The 23,316-nt window shown below is 45.0% G+C and overlaps 1 protein-coding gene across 2 annotated transcripts in view; it reads left to right on the top strand.

Annotated features, from left to right (window-relative positions):
• LOC143438448 (gamma-aminobutyric acid receptor subunit rho-2) overlaps positions 1-3,199 on the top strand; it is a 35,293-nt gene extending 32,094 nt beyond the window's left edge. For both annotated transcript variants that reach the window (XM_076924016.1, XM_076924017.1), the window contains one exon: positions 2,604-3,199. In XM_076924016.1, coding sequence (XP_076780131.1) covers positions 2,604-2,915 — 312 coding nt within the window. In that variant the 3' untranslated portion in view covers positions 2,916-3,199. The remainder of the gene's footprint in view (positions 1-2,603) is intronic.
• Positions 3,200-23,316: the final 20,117 nt, after the last annotated feature.

Genomic DNA, 23,316 nt, shown 5'->3' with positions numbered 1-23,316 from the left:
TTAAACCCCAGCTCCACATCCCATCTTATTTACAGGAAAAACGGGATCAGAAGGCGTGCTCACGATAAGAACTTGTGATTTCTAACAGTCTTCAACACTTCCTGGCATCTTGAAAGCTGCCCTTTCTCTTCCTCCAAATACGCTAGGTTGCTCTTAGCCACCAAGCTATTACTCCAGCCCATATTTAAACACTTTAAAAATAGTCTTTCTTTTTTAGATTTATTTATTTTATGAGTATTTTACTACTATGTATGTCTGTACACCATGTACATGCTTGGTACCCGAGCAGCTCAGAAGGGCATGTCAGATGTCCTGGAACTGGAATTATGGACATACCAACTATTGGGAACCACCATATGGGTTCCAGGAACTGAACCTGGGTCCTCTGCAAAAAATAACAAGGCCTCTCAGCCCCTGAACCTGGGTCCTCTGCAAAACAAGGTCTCTTAGTCCCCGAGCCATCTCTCCACTCACTATGTAAATATCTTTGTTTGTTAATCCTTCACTTTTCTATTTAAAAAACATAACTAAGCTTTCACCTAATTCCGTTCAGCTACCACTTTGGGGACAGTTTAACCATAATCAGTGTTTTCCGTGTGGAACAGCAGGAGAAAGTCGTCTTCAGCAACTGGTCTTTTCAGCACTGATCTGCCAGCTCAGTCAGGCTGTTTTATATGCATCATAAGGATTTTGAAGGTAGCACAGTAGATTAGAGCCCTCCCGGAGGCAGTGAACCTGAGTCCACACATGCCTGTAACTCCAGTGCTGGGACAGGTGGAGTGAGGTAGCTTGCTGGTCTAGGCAAAATAGTGAGTTTCAAGTTCACTGAAAGACCCTGCTTCAAAAACCAAGGCGAGGGCTGGAGAGATGGCTGCAGTATTAGGAGTCTGCACTACTCTTGTAGAAGACTAGAGTTCACCTCCCAGCACTCCTGTTAGGCAGTTCACAACTGCCTGCAACTCCAGCTCCAGAGCAGCTGACCCTCTGGCCTCAATACACGGCATACACATGATGATGATGATGATGATGATGATGATGATGATGATGATGATACCAGTGTGGTAGCCAACATCTTTAAACCTGGCACTTGGGAGGCAGAAACAGATCTCTGTATGTTGTAGGTCAATCTGATCCACACAATGAGTTCCAGGCCAGCTGAGTGCTACATAGTGAGCCTCATCTCAAAATGAATGAATGAGCGACTGAATGACTAAATGAACTGACAAGTAACACAGAAAGATACCTAACATCCTCTTCTGGCCTCTGCATGTGCATTCACGAGATTGCCTCCACCACAATTAAATAGTTATTTTAAAGTGCAGTAAAAGCACCAAAAACCCCAATTATTTTATTATTTATTTGTTAAGAGACAGGGTGTCTCACAAATAGCTCAGGCTGCCTCAAACTTGTGGTCTTCCTGCCTGTTTCTGGAATGCTGGGATTCCCTGCACGCGCTACTGTGCTCACTTATGACCCGTAACTCTTACATAAATGCAACTTTGAAATAAGGACACTCTTTGCTTTAAGTTTTTTTCAATGTTGGAGACAGAACAACCAAGGCCTTGCATCTTCCAGGTAAGTGTTCTACTACTAGGGACGACTCCAGCCTCTCCTAATCTTTTTACCCTTTTTCTTGATTCACGAACACAGAAGTAGAACACAGCATTAGAAACCGAATGCATGGATTTCAATTCCTGGCTTAAGCACTCACGAGTTAGAGAAAAGGTGAGGGTTCTAGGCAAGCCTGGGTTGCTCAGTGAGTTCCTGTGTCAAACAAAATAAGTGAAACAAGTCCTGAATCTCTTATCTGCTGTCTGGCTTCAGGAGAACTGTTCAGCACCTGCATCTCGGGTTTGACTCTGAAATGGGACTGGATCAGTGTTCTCAATTCTGGCTGCACCACAGCTGTTGTGTAAGAACACACACACACACACACACACACACACACACACACACACGGATGAGGGATTACTCACAGGAGCAGAAATGACTCAAAGATAGCTGCGTCACTAAAGCCCACCCCAGTGTGACAGCTCTCAGAAGCTGGGCAGCACACAGCCTACAGGCAGCTCAGCAGGTTGGGGTGTGGCCTTTCCATGTGGCCCAGTTAATCTGAGTCTCTTCTAGGTGGCTTGGTTGGTCTTTGTTTTTTCCAGGTACTTCTCCTAGTCTCTACTTCACTCTCATGGCTGGATTTATCTCAGTCTTCTTCCTGGCTTGGCTTGTCAGCAGTCAGCTCTTAAACTCTTGGGAAGGAAAGGGTCCTGATGAATCAAGTCAGTTCTGAACTTTCTGAACTTGTTTTGAATTGTTTACTTCCTTTCTTAATGGGCTTCCGTACAGAATGAAATGTTTCAATTGTGAGGAAACTGCTACCCAATAGCAGAAGTATTTGGAAGTTTTGAGTGGGCCTAGAGTGGGTGTGAGTAGTCCTGGTGATTCTAACATGCAGCCAGAGAATTACTGTACTCAGTGCTCTCTGATGTCCTTATAACTATGTCTCCCTGGATGCCAGAGTAACAATGGGTCGTTGCCCTGTAACAAGGCCAGCTCCCCTTCCCATCTTCAGGATCTAACTGAGCCCTTCTGTTTGCTGCCTGCAGCTTCCATGCATGTGTGGAATGCTTCATTCAAGGACCATGGTGCTGGATGGAAGCTACAGTGAATCTGAGGCCAACAGCCTGGCTGGCTACCCAAGAAGCCATATTCTGCCAGAAGAAGAAAGGCAAGACAAAATTATGGTTCATTTGGCCCTCAACAGTGAATTGACGTCCTCCAGAAAGAAAGGTCTTCTCAAAAGCCAAATGGGGCTGTACATTTTCCAGAACACCCATGCCATTGACAAATACTCCAGGTTGATATTTCCTGCCTTCTACATAGTTTTCAACCTAATTTATTGGTCAGTGTTTTCCTAGGGATTCCAAGGCTGTGTGTAGGAAAGGGCATGGGCATCGTTGGTGGATACATGGACCTAATCACCACACTTCCTACACCAGGCCAAGCAGCTGCTCCTGGCTTAGAGGAGCCCAGGGACCCCCAGCTGCCCGCTCCCCAGCTTCACGGTTCTTTTCCTAGTTCGTGCTATCCCATATCACACTTCTGGCTTCCCGAACAGAGAACTGTCTTCTTCTGCTGCTTGTAAACTTGTTCAGAAGAACCCACCCTCCCAACTATCTACTTAATAAAAGACTCAACTGCCTTCCAGATGTTCTGAGATGCTCAGTATGGGAAGAAAGAAAAGAAAGGGCGAACTAAGGGGGCATTCTGGGTAAGAAACTAGATGCAAAAATCTGTGAATTTATTCAGTTGGATTAAGTACCTAAGTGGGAAGGAAAACACTCTCAGAATAGAGACAGGAAGCGATTTGACCTACACAAAACTGGCAACTGAGATGATTTTATAAACTCCAGAGGAAGCTGTTCATTTCCCTGTTCATTCAATTATTTATTAAATACTGAGTTCCCTCCCTGTGCCTGGAACTGTGGAAATGAATGTAGTCTTTCCCTTCACTGAGCTTCTCTAGGCTTTGCACATTCTACATACACAATGTATTTCTGCTAACCTCCCAACCGCGCACCCCGCCCCACCACCTCTGCCTCACTCACCCAAAGATCCTTTCCATTCTCTGCTGGTTTTGCTCTAGGTCTGTCTACAAAAAAGCATTTCCAGGCCTCCGTGAGGCTCTCATGGAGCCAGCCCAGTGTTTCTCTCCTGAGACATCCTTACGGAATGAACTGAGGGCCGAGAATAGGATTTGAGTATTGGGAAAAGCACAGTGTGTTCCTGGGTCTTCAGATGCTTCCCCTGCTTCCTGTTTCAGGCTCCTCCTCTTCCTCCTCAGCAAACCAATACCCTTATTTCCCATCATCATCTTTATCCCCGTGTCCAAGTCCAGTCCCCACGCCAGAGATCTTACCTGCTCCAACCAGCAGGGCCCTACACTCTAGAGTGATTTCCCCCCTTACTTCTACAAGTGTCTCTTTTTTGATTGAAGCCGAGTCAGTATTAAGAAGGTAATCTGACGTATTTAGTTGACATTAAATTGTGGTAGGAGATTCCTACAAATTTAAGAAAAACTTTACCAGAATTTTGGGTGGTATAAATGCTACGGTTCTAACAAGTTCTTCCTTTAAGTCAACGTTTCTGGAGTCAGAAGGTGAGGAGCAGGAAGGAACGTCCCTCTCCAGACCCTTGTTTACTGAAGGACACCACTTCGGCCTCTCACAGTTCTCGCCAGCTTCCTGTAAGGGACAGGGTATCTAGCCAAGAGTAGAACAGCGATCCGCAAAGGAGGACAAAACCTTGCTTCAGACTAAGTAAACTCTGGATTGTAGTCTGCTCCACAGCAAAGACTCTGGGGCAGGATTTGGGCCTGAGGACCAGGCAGGTGCACAGGAATACCAGAACCTCCATGAGTTCCAAACCAGGGAGGGACCTGCTGCAGCTGCCTGATCCTCTCACCTCTCACCCCCCACCCCCAGCGTGAGTGGCTCTCGATCGATCGATGTTCCTTCCCCAGGATCACTCCCCACTCCATCTCCTGTATTTCCTTATCTCCTGTCAACTGACTTCAGTTATTTGTCTCAACAGTCCCTTGCCTGAGCTAAAGATTCGTCATCTTTAGCCTTGCCCTCAGCTATAGCTTCTAGCCCACCCATTCAGAGGCTCAGTGTTAGAGTGGATTCATAAAGCAGTCTTAGCCAGGCTGGTCCAGTTCCCACTGTGACCTGCATTACCTTCGGTGATTACAAGCTCAGTAAGCTTCCAAAGGCTATCCTGAGATTTAAGAATTCTCTATGATAATGGTTCTCAACCTTCCTAAATATGAGACCCCTTTATACAGTTCTTCATGTTGTGACCCTGTGGTGACTGTAAGTTCATTTTCGTTTCTATTTCATAACTAATTTTGTTACTGTCATTAATTGTAATGAAAATATCTGATATGCAGGGTTTCTGATATGTGACCCCTGTAAAAAAGTTGGACACAGGTGCCTGACAGCTGCGAAGTCCAAGAACATGGACCCTCATCCAATCTTGTCTTCGAACTAACTGTCTCCTATATTAGTTACTTTTGTGTTGATGTGACAGAATTCTTGGCAGAAGGAATTCAAAGGTGGATAAATTATTTTAGACCTTGGTTTTAGACTGCTGTGGTGGGGAAGAGGTCAAACTGTCAGGAATGTGTGGCTAAGGTGGACCAGAGAGCAGAGAGCTCAGGCAAGAACCATAAGCAAATATAACCTTTAAAACCAACTAAGCCCTGGACACGTAGCCAGGCCAAATGTCCCATAAGATTCCACAGCCTCCTAAAACAGTGCTACCACCTGAGACAGAATATTCAGACAGGAGCGCCTTTGGGAGATATTTACATTCAAACCACAAGACCTTTTCAAAGGCTTGCTTTTGGATACAACTATCATGTGCGTCTGGACACTGAGCTTCTAACACATGAATCTTTGAGGATCACATTTAAATCAAGTGTTAGAGCCACAGTAATGTGTCACTGTGTGGTGTGAATTTTGAAGAAGGAAAGAAAGGTAAGACTGGGTCTCAAGGAGAAAGTTGTCCCTCAGACACTCTTTACAGATGGACATTTGGATAGAAACACATGGGGCCAATTACATGCCAGGTCTCTGCTAGGAGAAGTAAGAATTAAGTTTGTAGGAAGAAATAAAAGATGAGAATTTAAGTGACCTCAAACAGCTAGAGCAGACTTGGTGTAATGCCAGAGAGGTGGTATCGTGAGTCTTGGCCACACACTGATCAGGTAATAGAACCCAGTCACTCAATGACCAGAATTCAAGAGAATGCAATGACTAGCCCTAGGCTGGGGTTTTTGTAGCCAACAGCAGGGAAGGGGAAGAGGGAATTGTTAGGGTGGGGTGGAGAAGTTGGGCGTTCTCCTTAGACAAGTTGTTTTTGAGACTGCATAATCCCTTGTGTCCTTTTATAACAAGAAAGTATCTGGGGTTGGGGTCTGCTGCCTTTCTCCTACAATCTCCAAATAGCTGCTTCCCAGAACTTTTAAGTTCAGTGTAGGGTCTTGGCTTCTGTTTGTGTTAGTGGTTCATTCATATGCTCTTTGATACGGTAGCCGTGTGGCACCAACATATTTAAATTTTAATTAAAGTTAAATAAAATTGGAGTTCCAGGACAGCCAGTGTTACACAGAGAAACCCTGTCTCAAAAACAAAACAAAACAAAACAAACAAACAAAATTTAATAAAATTGAAATTTGGTTCGGTTCTCAGTGGCACTAACCAGCCACAAACACCAGTGGCTTCCTTACTGGATGGTTGAAAGTTTGTTAGAGCAGTGGTTCTCAACCTTCCTAATGCTACAACCCTTTTTTCAGCTGGCCATGCTGTGGTGACCCTCCCCCACACCATAAAATTATTTTTGTTGCTACTTTGTAACTGTAATTTTGCTAATGTTATGAGTCATGATGTAAATGTTTTTGGAGCTAGAGGTTTTCCAAAGGGGTTGTGACCCACAGTTTGAGAATTGCTGTCTTAGATGAAGGGATTAGCCTGTGTGAACAGATGGGAGGAGGAAGAAAGCTTGGAAATGCAGGGAAAAGGACACATGGGCAGGTCATTCATTTCAACTGATGCTAGACTGTGGGAAGGACGCAGAAGAGCCTAGCTGTTCCCTGCTAGGCCCATGGTAGGTCTCCCACACACCAGGGCCAGTGGGGACAGCTCCCCTTCCCCTGCCTGGCCAAGACCACAGGATTTTCCAGTTCTGTAGTTCAGCAAAGTACTATGTGTAAGTATGGATCACTGCATGGTATGGGGCTTCTAGGTTTGTCTAGAAGCCTTTAATCTTAGTTATATTGTTGTTATATTAATCACTAGGCATATTGTTTTGATTGAAAGTCTTATTGAATCCTCACATCACTATGCTTCTGACTGTGTTGTCCTCACGAACTGTGGCTTACAAAGCTGCCTCTTCACAAAACAAAGATTGCTTTCTCTAGTCACTGGGTTGAATCCTACAACAGACATTTAGAATCCCAAGTGATTCCATTGTGTGGGACCACGACACTGCAACACCATTGTATTTCGCGGACTCATTGTGATCTAATGGTCTGGTTCTGCTTGAGAAAATGAAAGGAGACAGACTGGAGACAGAAGTGGGAGTGGACGACGGGGCTGCGGAAACACTGAGGAGACAAGAATGAGCCTGTGCTATGGGGCGTTTGAACGGTGCTTTATTTCATGGAATCTGAGATATATTAGACATGACAGGCACTCTGATTTTATGAACCACTAGTAAAGAACATAGCGCTGCTAATTGCATGTCGCATGCCCGGGATTGATATTAAACTGTGGAAAGTATTTCTACTAGAATAATAAAAGAAATAGATGTTATTCAAAACTAGGTATGCTTCACAGGTACCAGGGGTTCCGTACCATCTTTCAAGTGTTTGTACTGGAAATGGGTCAGGGGTCAGTCAGTAGGAAACATCTCAGTTACTGAGGAATATATACTCCAGAGAATGTGGGTGAAGGGAGGGAAATACCACAGGGCTTGAGAAGTACTTTTGCAGGTTTTTTGGGGGGTGGGGCAGTCTGAAACTTGGGACTGAACCAGGTGGTAATTTCTGAGCAGTTTCAGGCAGGGTGTAAGAAAGAAAGTCCAGGTGTGTTCAGGGGATGGTAAATAGGTGCCCTTTATAATATACAAAAGAGATTAGATTTGAAAATTAAGTTTGGACTGATAAGGATTCTAAGTAGGGAATAGTTTGGGTCATTTATTTGCCAATAGAAGATACGCTTGTATTTTAATCCCAGTCAGGAGTCAGTGCCATAAATGGTGCAAATATAACACCAAAGGGCTCATAGAAGGAAAGCTGGCAATCATGGGGACCTACAGGCTGAGGTGGCACTCACTCTGTCCACCAGAGTCATTCTTAGTACTGTCTCCATTCTCACCCACTTCAGACAGGCCTTCCTTCCCTGCTGCGTCCATGAACACAGCCTTCTATTTCCACAACTCTGATAGGAACCGTCCCTCTACTCAGACTAACTCCAAGGAAGGAATTCTACTTATCTGGTCTGGGCCGTGTCTGTGGAAGATGGTCAGAGATTGTGTTAGTGTATGTGTAGAAAGTTGGAACCGTCCAAAACTACTTTTATTTGGCTTATTGTTTTTTTTTATAAACATTTGTAGAAGGAAGACCATGAATTTAAAAACTGTTTGAGGAGACCACTAAAGAAAAAAAAAATGATCATAACAGCAGAGAAAGTTCAGGTTAAGTTCAGCTATGTGTAAAACGGCCCGCAAGGGTTCTCCGTGGAGGATGGGGAGAGTGTGGAAGGGAAATGGAGGTGTCAGATAAAAAGCTCTAAGTGCTCATCTGGGAGGCGGATAAGAGTTCAGACTCCTAAGCCAAGAGAGGCCATGACGCAGAAAGAATCCCTGAAGGAGAAGAGCAGAAGAGTAGTGTGTGAAGTCGCAGGGCCTGTTACAGGAGCGTCAGCCAACAGAAGACTATGGTCACAGCGGGGAGGGGAACTCTGAAGGGAGCAGAGACAGACCGGAGCAAGTAACTTATACTCCGAGAAGGGGCCAGATAACCAGAGGGCAAGGTGTAGGCAGGAGACCAGCTGCAAGTGTGCACGCCCATCCTTGGTTAAGAAGACCCTTACTTTAATCTGAAGCCAAGATGCTTGGCACACACACAGATACATACACACATGGGCACACACACAGAGGCACGAACGCACCCGTGAGTGCACACACACACACACACACCACACACACAAATAATAATAAATCTTTTAAAAGTTAACTTAATCTGAGCTTTGACCCCCAAGTTCTTAACTCTTCTGTGCTCTGCGATCTCTCCCCACTTCCTCTCTCTAGCCTGGTACTAAAGTCAGAAATACATTTCTCTAGGAGAATACTGTCTGGATGTGAAGGCTTTTCTCTGGACATGAAGCAATGCTCCCTGGGACTCTGAGAGGCAAGAGATGGAAGACTGGTATGAGTAAAATGTGTGGCCACAAGGCCGCTGACCAAGCCATGGAGGGAGCAAGGAGGAAGGCCATCCCACCCCTCCTCTTTCCTCAGCAACTTATCTATCTGCCCTGCTCTGGGGCAAACCCACCAGCTCAACAGAGAGCAAGCCACCAACCACCAACTGTGGCAGTGGCTGTTGCAGGGACCCGATCCTCTAAGAGCCGGTGAAGTTCGGTTGTGTGGTGAGCCGTGGAAGCAGAGCCAAGACAGTGACAGCAGCCCCCAGCTCCTAGTCAGTTCCACTTGCGGCTTTTTTCCAGAAGCCTTTGGCTTCCTGGTGGCGTGGGTTCAAAGGAAGTAGGATGAGAGAGAGAGGCAGGGCCTGCCACCCGAAGGGCTGACTGTTGCAGCTGTGCAGGAGCTTCCAGCCTCAGAGGCCCAGCCTTCCCCAGGGTTTTCTGCACCCACTAATCTACCCCTCCCCTCTCCCACTCCCTTGTGGCATGCCCCACTAGGAAGCAGGCAGCCACAGGTACTATGGCATGAGTGTCCCCTGCCATGGTATTTGAGAGTCTGCAGAGTGGAGCTCTAAGAGCAGGCACTGCACGTGGGTGGTGGTAGGAGGTGTAGAGTGGGCATCGGGAGTGGGAAGCTATGACAGAAGGTAAACACTTGTAAAGGAAGTTCCCCCAGGGCAAGGAGTTGCTTGTGTTTCTAACTGTTTTATTTTAGGGCTCAGGACGGTGCTTGGCACATGAAAGACATTCATTGTATTCATGAAATAAGTGAATGAACAACTCTATCAGCCCTCTAGGCCTTACACACTGTGCCAGCTACTTACATCACATAATTTCTTGTTGGCAATTGAGATATTTTAGTCTTAGACAATGTTAGAGGCAGAAGTCTAGAGAGTAAAAGGATGTACCTTGTGGGTTCTTGTGACAGAGTGTTAGCCCACATCCTGGAAACTCTGGGTTTGCTCCCCAGAGCTGCCTAAACCGGACACAGAAGTAATCCTAGCACTCAGGAGCGGTAGGCAGGGGGGATCAGAACTTCAGGGCTACACAGGGAGTTTGCAGATAGTTCAGCCCCAGCACTGAAAAATAGAAGCTAAAAGCAAATAAATTCAAATGCCTGCCCCAGAGAAAATGTAAGTATAAAAAAGAAGAGGCAAGAGAGAGGAAACGGAAACGAGTCAGCTGAAGCTGTAACGTCACGTGACTGCTCTTAGCTAAGAAGGTGCTGAAGTGCTAGCTTATGAAAACTGAATCTGTGCACAACAAAGATGGAGGATAGTCACAGTCTTTAACCAAGATGGGCCTGAAGCTAAGGCCAGCCATGTGACTGCCCTTAGCTAAGATGACGCTGGAGCCATGTGGAGCAAAGTCTCAAGTTTGTGAATGGAATGAGAGACCTCTCCCTGTCACCCTAGGCAGTCTCTGGCGGGTCTAAGGGGTACACAGGGATTTAAGACTGTTCGCTGGAGCACACAGCTGGCCGCGATGGTTTGGCAGAGTAGGTTCAGGACAGCGGTGGAGAGCAGTGCATCAGGAAGGGTCTGGGAGCCTGGAGCTGTGCTCAGGACTGCGAGCTTCCTAGCAACTCTGTTCAAGGGCAGCACCGTGGGGTCAGGTAGGGCAGGGAGTGAGAGATGGAGGGGGAGGGGTAGAAATCAGAGAGTGGAAGAATAAAGCGTGAGGGAGCTAAGGTGGGGAAAGCCTACACAGAAATCTTTCCAGTATTTGGATCACTGGCAAGAATTATAAAAGGATTTTTTGTTTGTTTGTTTTTTTGTTAAAGTGCTGTTAAGTGGCCATTTCGAGTTATTATTTAGTGGGTATTGGGGCCAGATTTGATCTGTGAATTCGGAAGCCTTTAAGTAGCCGTGAAGACATTCCCTTTGAGTGAGGGAATGTCTTGCCTTCATCTGTACCTCCAGCGGGGAGCCTGGAGGTACAGATGAAGGCAAGACACCCATTGGGTGAGAGTAGAGGCTATTAATATCGCTTTCGGAGTCCTGAGGATAAATTAATAGGTAATAATGAGCACCCAGGCTGGATTTACCAGGTTGTCAGGCAGTAACCTAGTGGCTGAGCTGCGGGCACAACACCCAAGCTGTAGGTCCAGAGCTAGAGGGAGAACGGTTTACCTAGGATTAGGATTTTCTAGCTGTGCAAGGGAGAAACTGAGAAATTGTCTCCAAAACCATCTCAAGGACAGAGAGAAGGGGAGGGGGAAGGGGAGGGGAGGGGAGAGGGAGAGGGAGAGGAAGGAGAGAGAATCCCAAGATCCCAATTCTCCAGTGTTTGGATGGAGAGTTCTAGCAATCCAATGTCTGGAAAGTCCATGTGACGACAGGAAATGTGAACCTGCCAGTTTCAAAATCCATGCCATGACATCAAATGTTGTGTTTTATAGAAAAGTCAAGGATATGTTTGGTAGGGCACAGTATGCTATGGTGGGAAGGGTGCCTCAGGGGGCCTATGCCAAGGCATCCCTTCCCCCTGAGGTACCAGCCACATGATGGGTATAGTGCAGAAGAGAGTTTATTTAGGGCATGGGAAGGGGAATTGAGAAGGGAGGAGAGAAAGAGAGACAGAGACAGAGAGACAAAAAGACAGAGATAGAGACAGAGAGAAAGACAGGCAGAGAGAAGAGACAAACAGAGACAGAGAGAGAAAAGGCCATTCAGGAACTGGTGGAGAGGAGGAAGGGGAAGGGAAGAGAGGGAAAAAGAGGTTAGGGAGGGAAAAGAGTCAGAGAGGCAGAGAGAGAAAAGGGGTGGGGAGGGAGATAAGATGGGGGGGGTGGGGGGGGAGAGGCCAAACAGTCCCTTCTATAGCAAGCCAGGCTTGCCTGGTTGTTGCCAGGTAACTGTTGGGCAGAGCCTAGAAGGAATGCCAACATTTTGAACATTTCATTATGTTTTTTTTTTAACTTCCTGTTTTTCATCTTTGGCTTTCCCATTCCTCCTCTCCAAAGTTAACTTTCCACTGCTCTATAATGAACACAATGTATACATGGAGCTTGCAGATGGGTAGTCTTGAGTGACTGATTGCTTTCATCTTGTATAAATTTTTTTCCTCCCTCCCTCCATCCTTCCCTCTGTCTCTTCCTTTCTTCCAGTTCTGGGGATTGAATCCAGGGCCTTGCACATGCCACACAAATGTTTTAGCAACTAAGTTGCACCCCTCTATCCTCCAGCCTTGTTTTAGGTGATGTCTTCAACATTAACCCATGCTGCAGCAGGTGTCTGTACTGTGTACCTTTTTAACGGCTGAATAATAGTCATTCCAAGGACATGCTCTTCTCTCTGTAATCTTCCATCACAGACAGGCACTGTGCTTTCCTTTGACTTTTAGCTATTATTAAACGTGTTGCAACGAACATCCATGCAGAAATTTTTATAGGAACTTTTAATAAAATTCTTCTGGGTATAATATCTTAGAGTAGAATTGCTGCCGTAGGCCAGCTTTGTGTTTGACTCTTCGAGGAACTGCTTTCCAAAGTGTAGGCATCGTATATCCCTGCAGCAATACGTGAGGCTTCAACAATTCCACGTCCTCACCAACACTTTTTATTGTCTTCTCTTTTTTGAGGCCACCCTCCACAGTGGGTATGAGGTGTTCTCTTTGAGGCCTGCTTGTGCATTTTCCTCTTGACAATGGCGCTGAGTTTTCTGTATCTTCCTGGCTCCTCTTGTATTTTCTTTGGCAAATGTCTATTCAAATTGCTTGCCCACTTTAAAATTTGGTTGCCTCTTTTATTACCGAGTTCTAGGGATTGTCTATATATTCTAGATCCAAATTCCATATCAGGTTTATGCTTTGCGAATACTTCCTCCAGACAGCTGATTCTCTAACTCTATTATGATGACTGCTGAAACCCAATAGTGGTCATTTTGATGAAACCCATTTTATCTGTTTCTGTTTGATTGTGTTTATGAGGCCATATTTAAGGCAGGTATGTACTTAACTTTTCTAAGAGAGTGGTGTGTGTGTGTGTGTGTGTGTGAGAGAGAGAGAGTTTACATACCTTGGCACAGAAACAAAGCCATCAAAGATAGACCATGTATATGTGCATGTGTGTATATATATATTTATATATGTGTGTGTGTGTGTTATTTTTATTTCATGTGCACTGGTGTTTCCTGCATGTATGTCTGTGTGAGGGTGGAGCTGGAATTACGAAGTTTTGAGCTGCCATGTGAATGTTGGGAATTCAACCCAGGTCCTCCAGCAGAGCAGCCAGTGCTCTTAACCACTGAGCCATCTCTCCAGCCCCAAAGATAAATACTGTTGATGAAGACTCAGAAGTGACACACTGTGTGTGTGTGTGTGTTGGGGGGGGCATTGCTGCAAACACAATGGCCTGCAGTGAAACCATCGGAGGAGAGACTCGAATGAAGCTCAATTCAGGCTGGTTTAGACGACGCTGGTTCAAACTTCTGGAGTCTAACCCCAGACAGTTGACTTTAGCCACACTCAAGTACAGCACAATTTTGGAAAGAAAGTTTTCTGATGACATAAAGGTGGGTTCTGTTAACGTAGAAACAATGCTCAAGATAAGGGTTTCGGGAGAGTGACTGAGATAAACAAAGCCCACGGGAGTCAGGATTGGCCTGTCCCTAAGATTACATAGAAGTCACTTAGGCTGTGGTAAAGCACAGTGACATCGCTCTTGAGGATGAGTTTAATGGACTGAAAAGCAATGCTTAAGATGTAGCGTGGAAAAGTGTGGAACAAACAAAATTCTGGTGGATTCGGGTGAAACCTGGCCCTACAGGTAGACCACCAGGTTGTAAACTACATCCTTTCCCGGCATTCCGGGTGGAAGACAGGTAAACATCTCTTTGCTTGAAGAGACAAGCCTGTGTATTTAATTTTTTCTGGTTCTCCTGGCACTCATCTGTATGCATAAGGACCTCTTGCTCTTCACAAGATATGCACAACTTGGGCCTTGCTTGGGAGGGATACAGGGTGGAGCCAGAGAATGTAAAAGAGTTGGTTAGCACAAAGCACAAAACAATACCTCCCCCAACGATTGCTAAATACCAAGTGCAATCAAATAAAGGAAACAGGCATGGTTTGAGGCACAGTTAGCAGATGAGAACGCAGCCTCCCTTGTGGATTGTGATGTCTCCATGTTGTAGCACAGAGTCCCCCCTACACCAAGGAAACAGTGTACAGAGAATCTTATCCACATGAAAGCAGTGTGTAAGTGCTAGGAGGTGGGTGGTGTCTGTGATGAAGCCACACAGATGGTTTCCCTTGGGCAGCTGCAGCACGGCTGTCCCAGGACTTCCGGCTGCTGTGACTAAATAAATGCACAGGTTTGGCGGCTTAAACCACAAACGTTTACATCTCTAGTCTGAAGGCGGGGGATTCTGCATCCAGCAGTGCTGGTAGATGCTGTGTGGCTAGGCTAGCGACCACACTGCAGCCTCAGCTGACAGACCTCTGGTCTCTCTTTAAAACAGAGGAAAGAGAAACGTAGTCGGTCTGGGAAGGGAAAGCGGATGCAGAAGCCACTCCCCTTAGAAAATGTAGTCACTAGAAATGGCCTTGAGACCACAAGCAGGCCTCGAGGTGGGAAAGAGAACATTACACAGGAAATGGTATGTATATGTAAGAGGCCAACATGACAGCAGCTTTAAAGGAATGGAGGGCCTTCATTAGGAGAGTAAGTCAGCATCCTCTTCCGGCCTCTTCATTCACTGCTCCCGAGGAAGCAAAGCATAAAGTGAAAATAAATATTTATTTACTTACTTATTGAAACTGATGTAAGTATAAAGATAGCCACCATGAGAAAGCTCAGGTGGAGGGTAGAGAGGTCAGGGGGAACTTTTCTCCAAGAAAATGTCCAGAGCCATCCCAAGAACAAAGGAATGTCAGACTGTCAGAAGCTCTTTGGGGAATGAGAGCAATATGCTGAGGTATTTTGACAGATCAGCTGTTTCTTGTGATGTTGGGTCTTGGGCTGTGGTCTGGGCACACAGCTTTGCATATCCAGCCTCTGGCACCTGTTGTGAGGCCAGGATGTGAAACTGTTAAGTAAATGCTGCAAACTGTTGTTGTTCAGACCAGCCCAGTGACTGTTTTGGAGCACAAGGGAAGAGGTCTCTTTCTATTTGGTCCTCAGAGAAGTATTTATAAAAAAGATAAAGAGATAAAGAGAGTATGTTCTGTGGGTGTGTGGAGAGGTATGGGGAAGGGGATGTCTCAGCTGGCCCATGCAGAGGCATCTCTTCTCGTGAGGGACCAGCCACACACCAGTATAGTATAGAATAGAGTTTATTGAGGGCATGGGGAGGGGAGCCAGGAGGGTAGTAGAGGCAGACAGTGAGTGAGAGAGAGAGAGAGAGAGAGAGAGAGAGAGAGAGAGAGAGAGAGAGAGAGAGAGAGAGAGAGAAAGAGAGAAGCAGGAGTAGAGAAGTAGAGGCCAGCCATGACCACGTGTAGAGAGAAAGTGGGGAGGGGACAGAGAGGCAAGAGGGTAAGAGAGTAAGAGATTAAAAGAGTGAGGAGGGGGCAAGCAGCCCCTTTTATAGTGGACCAGGCCTACCTGGCTGTTGCCAGGTAACTGTGGAGGTGGAGTTTAGACAGAGTACTAACATTCCCCCATTTTGGTTTAATTAAAAAAGAAAAATTAGAAAGAGGTGGAGTTTAGACAGAATACTAACACAGTCAAGTTGTCATGTAAACATTTGTCACACACCTCTTCCACACGGTGGTCTCACAGACGTGGCCCCAGGCGTTGGGGGTCATGATAAACACATCAGGCTCCATCAACAAGAAGCTGGAGAGTTTGAAGTTATACTTGAACCCAGGGAGCCTGTGACTCCCTTTAAAGTCCACCACAGGTGATTGAGGGTGTCTTATATAATTTTACCACGATACCAGCAGAGAGAGACAAGGCTGACCTTTCCCAAAGGAAGTCCACTTTAACTTAGAACCCTGCTTTTGGAAGAGCAAGCTTGCCCTCTTTCTCTCCCTTAGCCCTCCCCTCTCTGTCATGTGACCGTAGCCACCATTGTAGCACGTTGTGGTAGAGACAGCCCCTGGCTCGAAGCCACTATAAATTTAGCTCTACTTTCAAAACCGGATTGTGGCCTAGTGACCATAGGGTCCAAGAAGGTTTTGGAAAGAGTGGCCAGGGCATGTTATACATTCCGTTCAAAGGCAAGGCCTTGCACTTGGAATGGGCCCCTTACTGACTGCTTCTGTTTCACCCTGATTGTCTCCATCCTGATTAGGACAGGACTGGTTTTACAAGTGTGCTTCTCCATGTCCAGGAGAGACTGTGTCTAGTCCAGGGCAATCAAATCACATTTGTCCTCTGGAGAATCTAACAAAGAAGGGGTCATCTCCCAGACACTGAAAGGAGTCTTTTCTACCAGAGATGCATGAGGAGACTGGTTGCTGTTGGCATCTATATTGCAACCATAAGTAAGATGGCCAAAAGAAGAAGGTGACATAAAGGATAGAAGGAAGAAGCACAGATATTTCCTGCACCACTGATCCTGAAATCAAACCATCTCATGTCCTAGAGTTTCTCTTTTATGAGAAAATTCTTTTTAACAATTTTTAAAAATCTAAAATTCTTTCATATATTACACCCCAACTGCAGTTTCCACTCTTTTCTCTCCTCCCAGTTTCCCGCACCCTCATCTGCCCACTCCTCCTGTTTCCCTACAGAGAAGGCCAGGCCTCCCAGGGATATCAAACAAACACAGAAAGACAAGTTGCAGTAAGACTAGGCATCTGCCCTCGTAAAGGCTGGATGAGGCAACCCAGGAAGAGGAAAAGGGTCCCCAAAGCAGGCAAAATCCCATTTCCATTGCTAGGAGTCCTGCAAGAAGGCTGAGCTACACAACCATACCTTACATGCAGAGGGCCTAGGTCAGTCCCATGCAGACACCCTGACTGTGAGCTCAGTCTCTGAGAGCCACTATGAGCCCTGTTTACTCGATTCTGTGGGTGACTTGAAGTATTCTTGACCCCTCTGTCTCCTATAATCCTTCAAGCCACCTCCACCCTCCACAGGATTCACTGAGCTTCACCAAATGTTTGGCCGTGAGTCTCTGCATTCCTCTGCCACAGCACACATCTTGTAGGCAGGACAGACTGTAGTCTGTTGTGTGCAGCTTTTGCTACCCCACTTTAAACTCCAGGAATGGGACATGACACCAGCTCCCACCCAGATTCCCTGGATCTGCAGAAGAAAAGCACACACACACACACATTGTTCAATTTCAACTTGCCTTATTGGCTCAATTGCTGGGTGCCCCTAATCTACCATGGCTAGTGTGTCCTTCCCAGTACTCCAGCCCAGCATCTTAAATCAGCCTTCAGCTTCAATTGCTCAGCCACCTTCAGTCCCAACCTCAACATCCCAACCGCCTGCGTGGAGAAATGGCTCATAGTTGCTCTGTCTGAGATCCCACATGGCTGGTTGGCTTTTCTCCCTCCGAAGCATGGTGAACATGCCTTTCCTCTCCTCTGTATCTGCTAGTTTTCCTGTGGAAACCCAGAAGTCCCACCTATCCTTCCACCCAGCAATTGGCCTGTGACATCTTTACTGATAGATCAAGAACCAATTGGGGAACAGGACCTTAGCATCAAAACTACCCATACAGCAGTTCAAAGGTAGTAAGACTGGGTTGATGTCCCAATCCCTCCATAGGAGGCCTTGCCTGGTTTCAGAGGGCGGCCAGTTCAGGATCCATATCTCCCACTACTAGGCGTCTTAGCTAGAGTCACCCTCATAGATTCCTGAATGTTTTCATTACCTTGTGTTTCTTGACCCCAAATGGCCCACAATTCCAGTTGTCTCTCCTATTCCTCTTCACCAACTCCACATCTGACAGATTTCCAAAATATCTGAAGAACTCAAGAAACCAGGCACTAAAAAAATCCCAAATAACCCAGTTTTAAAAAATAAGGTACAGATCTAAACAGAGAATTCTCAGCAGAGGCATCTTAAATGGCTGAGAAGCACTTGAAGAAATGTTCAACATCCTTAGCCATCAGGAAAGTGCAAATCAAAACAACTCAGATTTCATCTTACACCCGTGGGAAAAGCTAAGATTAAAACCACAAGTGACAGCCCATGCTGGTGATGATAAAGAAAAGGGGAACAGTCTTCTATTGTTGGAGTGAAAACTTCTACAGACACTTTGAAAACCAATATGGCATGCTCTCAGAATAAACCCACCTCAAGATCCAGCTATAGCACTCCTGGGCATATACCCAAAGGATGCCTTATCCTAGTACAAGGATACTTGTTTCAACTATGTTCATAGCAGCTTTATTAATAATAACCATAAACTGAAAACAACCTAGATGTCCCTCAACCAAAAAATACATTTACACAATGGAGTAAACTGTTGCACAACTGTTAAAAAAAAATAACATCATGAAATTTATAAGCAAATAGATGGAACTAGAAAAAAAATCCCGAGTTAAGTAAAACAGAAAGACAAACGTGGTATATACTCACTTTTAAGTGGATATTAGCTATAAAGTAAAGGATAATTATGCTACAATCCACAGCCACAGAGAGTCTAAGTAACACAGAGGGCTCAAGAGGGAACACATGGATCTCCGTGGGAAGGAGAAATAAAATAGATATAGGTTGACTGGGGGTAGGAAGGGAGAGAAACATGAGGGAGAAACTACTTTTCTGTTTAAGGCAGTTTAAAGTGAGTCTCTTGAGTTAAGTCTATAGATGTTACAAATAAAATTATTTTAGCAGACCTACCTTTGTAGATTGATAGGCTCATCTTCAGTCCACAGTGGACTGTGTTGGAGCCGTGGCTGCTTTTTACTGTAAGTTGTCTATTCTCATGGGTCACCTGGTGAAGGTGTCATTTAATTCACATCATTGCTATCACTTGTTCATGTTGTTCTGTTTCATTGGACAGAACTTTTAAAAAATATTTACTGTTTATTTCAAGAGCTAAGAGCTAGGTGGTTCAATAATTGGGGGGGGGGGGTGCTACTGCTGTGAGGAGATACCATGACCAATACAACTATTATAAAAGAAAACATGTAACTGGGGTATTGCTTACAGTTTCAGAGGATTAGTCAATGACCATCATGGCAGGGAGCAGACAGGCATGGCACTGGAGCAGTAGCTGAGTGCTTTACATCTTATCCATGGAGAGAGAGAGAGAGAGAGAGAGAGAGAGAGAGAGAGAGAGAGAGAGAGAGAGAGAGAGAAAGAGAGAGAGAGGGGAAAGGAGGCAAAGATGGGGAAGATCACAAACTGGGAATGGTGTGGGCTTTTGAAACCTCAAAGACCACTCCAAGTGACACACCTCTTCCAACAAGGCCACACCTCCTAATCCTTCCCCAATAGTTCTACCAACTGAGAACCAAGCATTCAAACATATGAGCCTGTGGGACCATTCTCCTTCAAATTGCCACAGAGGGATTTATCTCCCAGCACTTCAAAACTGGTTACTCTCACCCACAAAAACCATGGTAGTGCTAGAATTACCCATGCTTTATAAACCACATTTAAGGGAGTGGAGCAGAATTCATTTCATTCAAAGTAGCAAGCTATGGATAGTTTAAGAAGCAGAACTCTCATGCCATCTTTCTCCTCTGTCTTTCTCAGGGCTAATGTGGATACATGGCTTTTCTTGAAGTCTCCTTATGGTTTATTTAATTCTCATCAGTGATCACATGTTACAAAGCATGTTGGCTCCTGGTGGAAAAATAAGACACCAGGCATGCTTCACAGGCAGGAGAATGAAAGCACTCATCTTCCAGAGCAAGAGACCCAGTGTCTAGTGGGTCACGCAGTCACTAATTAACCTTGGGATGCATAAAACATCTATTATTTGACCATAATTATGTGAAATAAGCAACAGAAAAGAAAGGTAAATTTTCATCAGCAGTACACAACCTCTTTGCTGATGAGGAATATGAGAAAGAGAGGAATGGGACACAGTGACAACAGATACAGATTACTGAGAGAGAAAGCTGGGCATGGGAAGCAGTCATCAGACGTTTATGTATCCCAAACCAAACACTAGTGTGTCAAGCTAGGCCTGATGATACAAGAACCTGTAATCTTACCCACTCCAGAGGCTAAGGTAGGAGCATTAAAGGTTCAAGGTTAGCCTGTTCTGTAGAGTAAGTTCAAGGCCAGGCTGGTCAACTTAAGATTCTATCTCAAAAAAAAAAAAAAAAAAAAAAAAAAAAATCAAAGTCAAACAAACAAAAAGCATCAAGCAAAACTCCTAGTGACCAAAGAATCTGACTGGAACAAAGGCAGCAGATGCGGAATAGTGGGTTACTTTGGGGGTATACAGTAAATACCATAGCTGATCAATCACATGTCCGGTGAGACAGGCTAACAACACTTGACCTCATGTCTGCTCAGCCTCACCAGGAAGTGAACCCAAGAAAGAAGGAGCATGTTAAAACAGGTCATAGGAATAGACTGTTGGTTGCTGCCTCAGATTGTTCTGCATTTTCCATAGGTAGAATTTGACTCAGACACCTGTTTCTCAGACTCCACACTATAAAAATAACCCTGATGTCCACCCAATTTAGGGGTGGGGGTGGGGGAAATGGCCTAAAACCTCTTCTGCCCAGGCGTTTGTGGTCCTCTACAAGACATACCAGTTTAGCAAGGAACCAGAAAATTCCCAAAAGCAAGAAACTCCACCTGGATTTCGTAGACTCCTGACAACTCCAGATGTCTTTCAGAGACAGTCATGAATCCCCCTTACCGCCTACCTGATGCTTCGTCAACCTAGACGCTTCAGCAGGTGGCATACAAGTCACACAGCAGTGATCCCTGCTTTGTGGTCCCTGTCTGTTGATGTTTTCACCAAAGCAGTGTGTGTGTGTGTGTGTGTGTGTGTGTGTGTGTGTGTAAATGTTTTGGTGATCTTTGACTGCTACTGACTTGTTTGAGAAACAGGTTTTTGCTTTTCCAGACTATTATTTTGATCAAACCTCAGTAATGATACAACTCTCAAGATCAGAAACTATGGAATAAAATAGTAATCTTAAAGCCAGTTTAATGTGAAGTACATAAAACCGTCTTCAGTTTTACATAGAATCTTAATGTGTTTAATAATTTTACATAATTTATCTTTTGCATGTATTTGGGACACTAAATATCTCTGTGCTTTTTAGCTTAAAAAAAAATCACACACACACACATACCTCACATAATTTAAGGGTCTGAAAATTGAAGAAGGAAGATCCCAGACTCAGACAGCATGCAAAAACAAAGAGCGTTTATTCTGCAGAAACAACCAACATGCAGGAGTAAACCAATCTTTGAAATGGCGACCCCAGATAAAGGCACACAGGCCTTGTTATAGGGAACTGGGGGAACTCTCTAGAAGGATTAGGTAATCTAAAGTCTCATTGGTGGGTGCTAGGGGCTCACAGGTGATCAGTGGTCCACATTCCTATGTCACGAGCGATCAATCGTGATGAAATAGGGCTGCCTAGCACCAGTGGCCATCCTGAAATAAGATATTTTCCCATGTTTGTGGTTATCCCCAGGCTGTTCCCTGGGAGGGGTTTTATGATCTTGTTCTGGATTTTATGGTCTGTTCCTAGAGCTGGTGACTTATGGCCTTTTTTTTTTTGAGATCAGGCCTGGTCCTCAAAATGGAGGGGAATGGGATCCTTAAATGGGGACAAATGGGTTTATATTGTCTTTTCTATACCTTTGATCTGAGCACTTGGGATGCGAAGGCAGGTGGGTCTCTGTGGTTATGAGATCAGCCTGGTTGATCCTCTGGAACTGGAGTTACTGGCAGTTGTGTGAGACACCATGTAAGTGCTGTGAACTGAACCTGGGTCATCTGAAAGAGTAGAAGCAGTAGTTACTCTTAACTGGTGCGCCAGGTCTACAAACCCTAGACAGCCAGGGTTGCAAGTGAGGACCCTGCCCTACCCCCAAACAAAGAAATAAACCATCACCTGTCGAGTGACCTTTCTTCTCATTGTATTGATGGACCAGGTCTTGTTTTATGGCTGATTAGTTAAAAGATCTGATAGCCAATAGCTGGGGCAGAAAGTATGGGGACTGAACCTCCGGGCAGGCAGAGAATCAGGAGGGAGGCAGGCAGAGGTGGGGAAACTAGAAGGAAACAGAGGCGAGACAGGAATGGAGCCAGGAGGTAAAGAGCTAGCGGTGTGATGGGGACACAGTGCCAGGAGGTCAGGTTAAGTCAGAAGCTAGCTGAGACTCGGTCCCAGCAAAAGGCCTAAAGATTTAAAGTATACAGAAACGTCATGTCTTCTTTAAACTGTAAGTGGGTCCATGAAAGCTCCACAATATTGGGGCACAAAAAAAGCTTAGGCACTTGATTCAGGCTTAGGCCATGAGTTCCAGACACAAGAGCCAGATGAGAGAATCAAGGCACAGGAGTGGGGAGCCATGGCGATGAGATTGCAAAAGGCTACGAGAGACCAAGAGGAGCCAGTGACGCTCAGGCAACTGTCCCTTCTGGTCTGGCCCGCTGCTGGCACGTTGGGTGGGCGTAGGTCCCCTGGCCACTGCAGTTTCTAGCTGCAATTTCTCAGGCTGGCAGCTACAATTGGAGACTGTAGGCTCCCTCTCCCAGGCCTGGCTAACGCATCTCTGAGCCTGGTGCCTGGTGCTGCACCTTCCTGGAAGGAAATAAAGGCTGAAGACCTTAGAATCAGTAAAGTGTGCTCGGAACGGGTAATTTGCAGAGGACAGAGTTTAAAGAAACTTAAGTACAGAAATAAATACCAAAGATTGAAAGTGGTAAAAGAGAAGAAATTAGAAATATTTTGTAAGTGTGCATAGACACTGAAAATAGGAGTGAAAATATATATATATATATATATATATATATATATATATATATATATATATATATATATTCATATATCTAAAAAATGGAAAACACTATGCCAGAGGGTGTTTGGACCCTCTATAGGTTTGTTTTAATTATAAACATAGAACTAATTATGTGTTTGGTAATAATTGCTGTTTTTATATATTCTTTCTAGGAAAAATAAAAATAAAGTAGATTTAGATAAGGAAAGGCTGAGAGATGAAATGCTAGATTAAAAGCAATAGAACGGAAAATAGAGGCTCTTTTAAATTAGAAAAACAATTTTCTTGTTAGGGTTGAGGAATCCAATCAAAAGCCTATGCTGCCACCTAGTGATGACATTGCAGGATGGCAGTCTAGGCCCATTAGAAGACCTACAATGTTTGTTTGTTTGCTTGCTTTGTTTTGTTTTTCAGCTACAATAAGACAGTTAGCTCCAGGTGAGAGAAACATACAAGGCTGTGAAGAATTTGGGTGGCAGCCTATAGAGATGCTAGATCTAC

The sequence above is a fragment of the Arvicanthis niloticus genome, chromosome 25, assembly GCF_011762505.2.
Source record: "Arvicanthis niloticus isolate mArvNil1 chromosome 25, mArvNil1.pat.X, whole genome shotgun sequence".
Classification (NCBI taxonomy): Eukaryota; Metazoa; Chordata; class Mammalia; order Rodentia; family Muridae; genus Arvicanthis; species Arvicanthis niloticus.
This window is presented reverse-complemented; position numbering and strand designations above follow the sequence as displayed.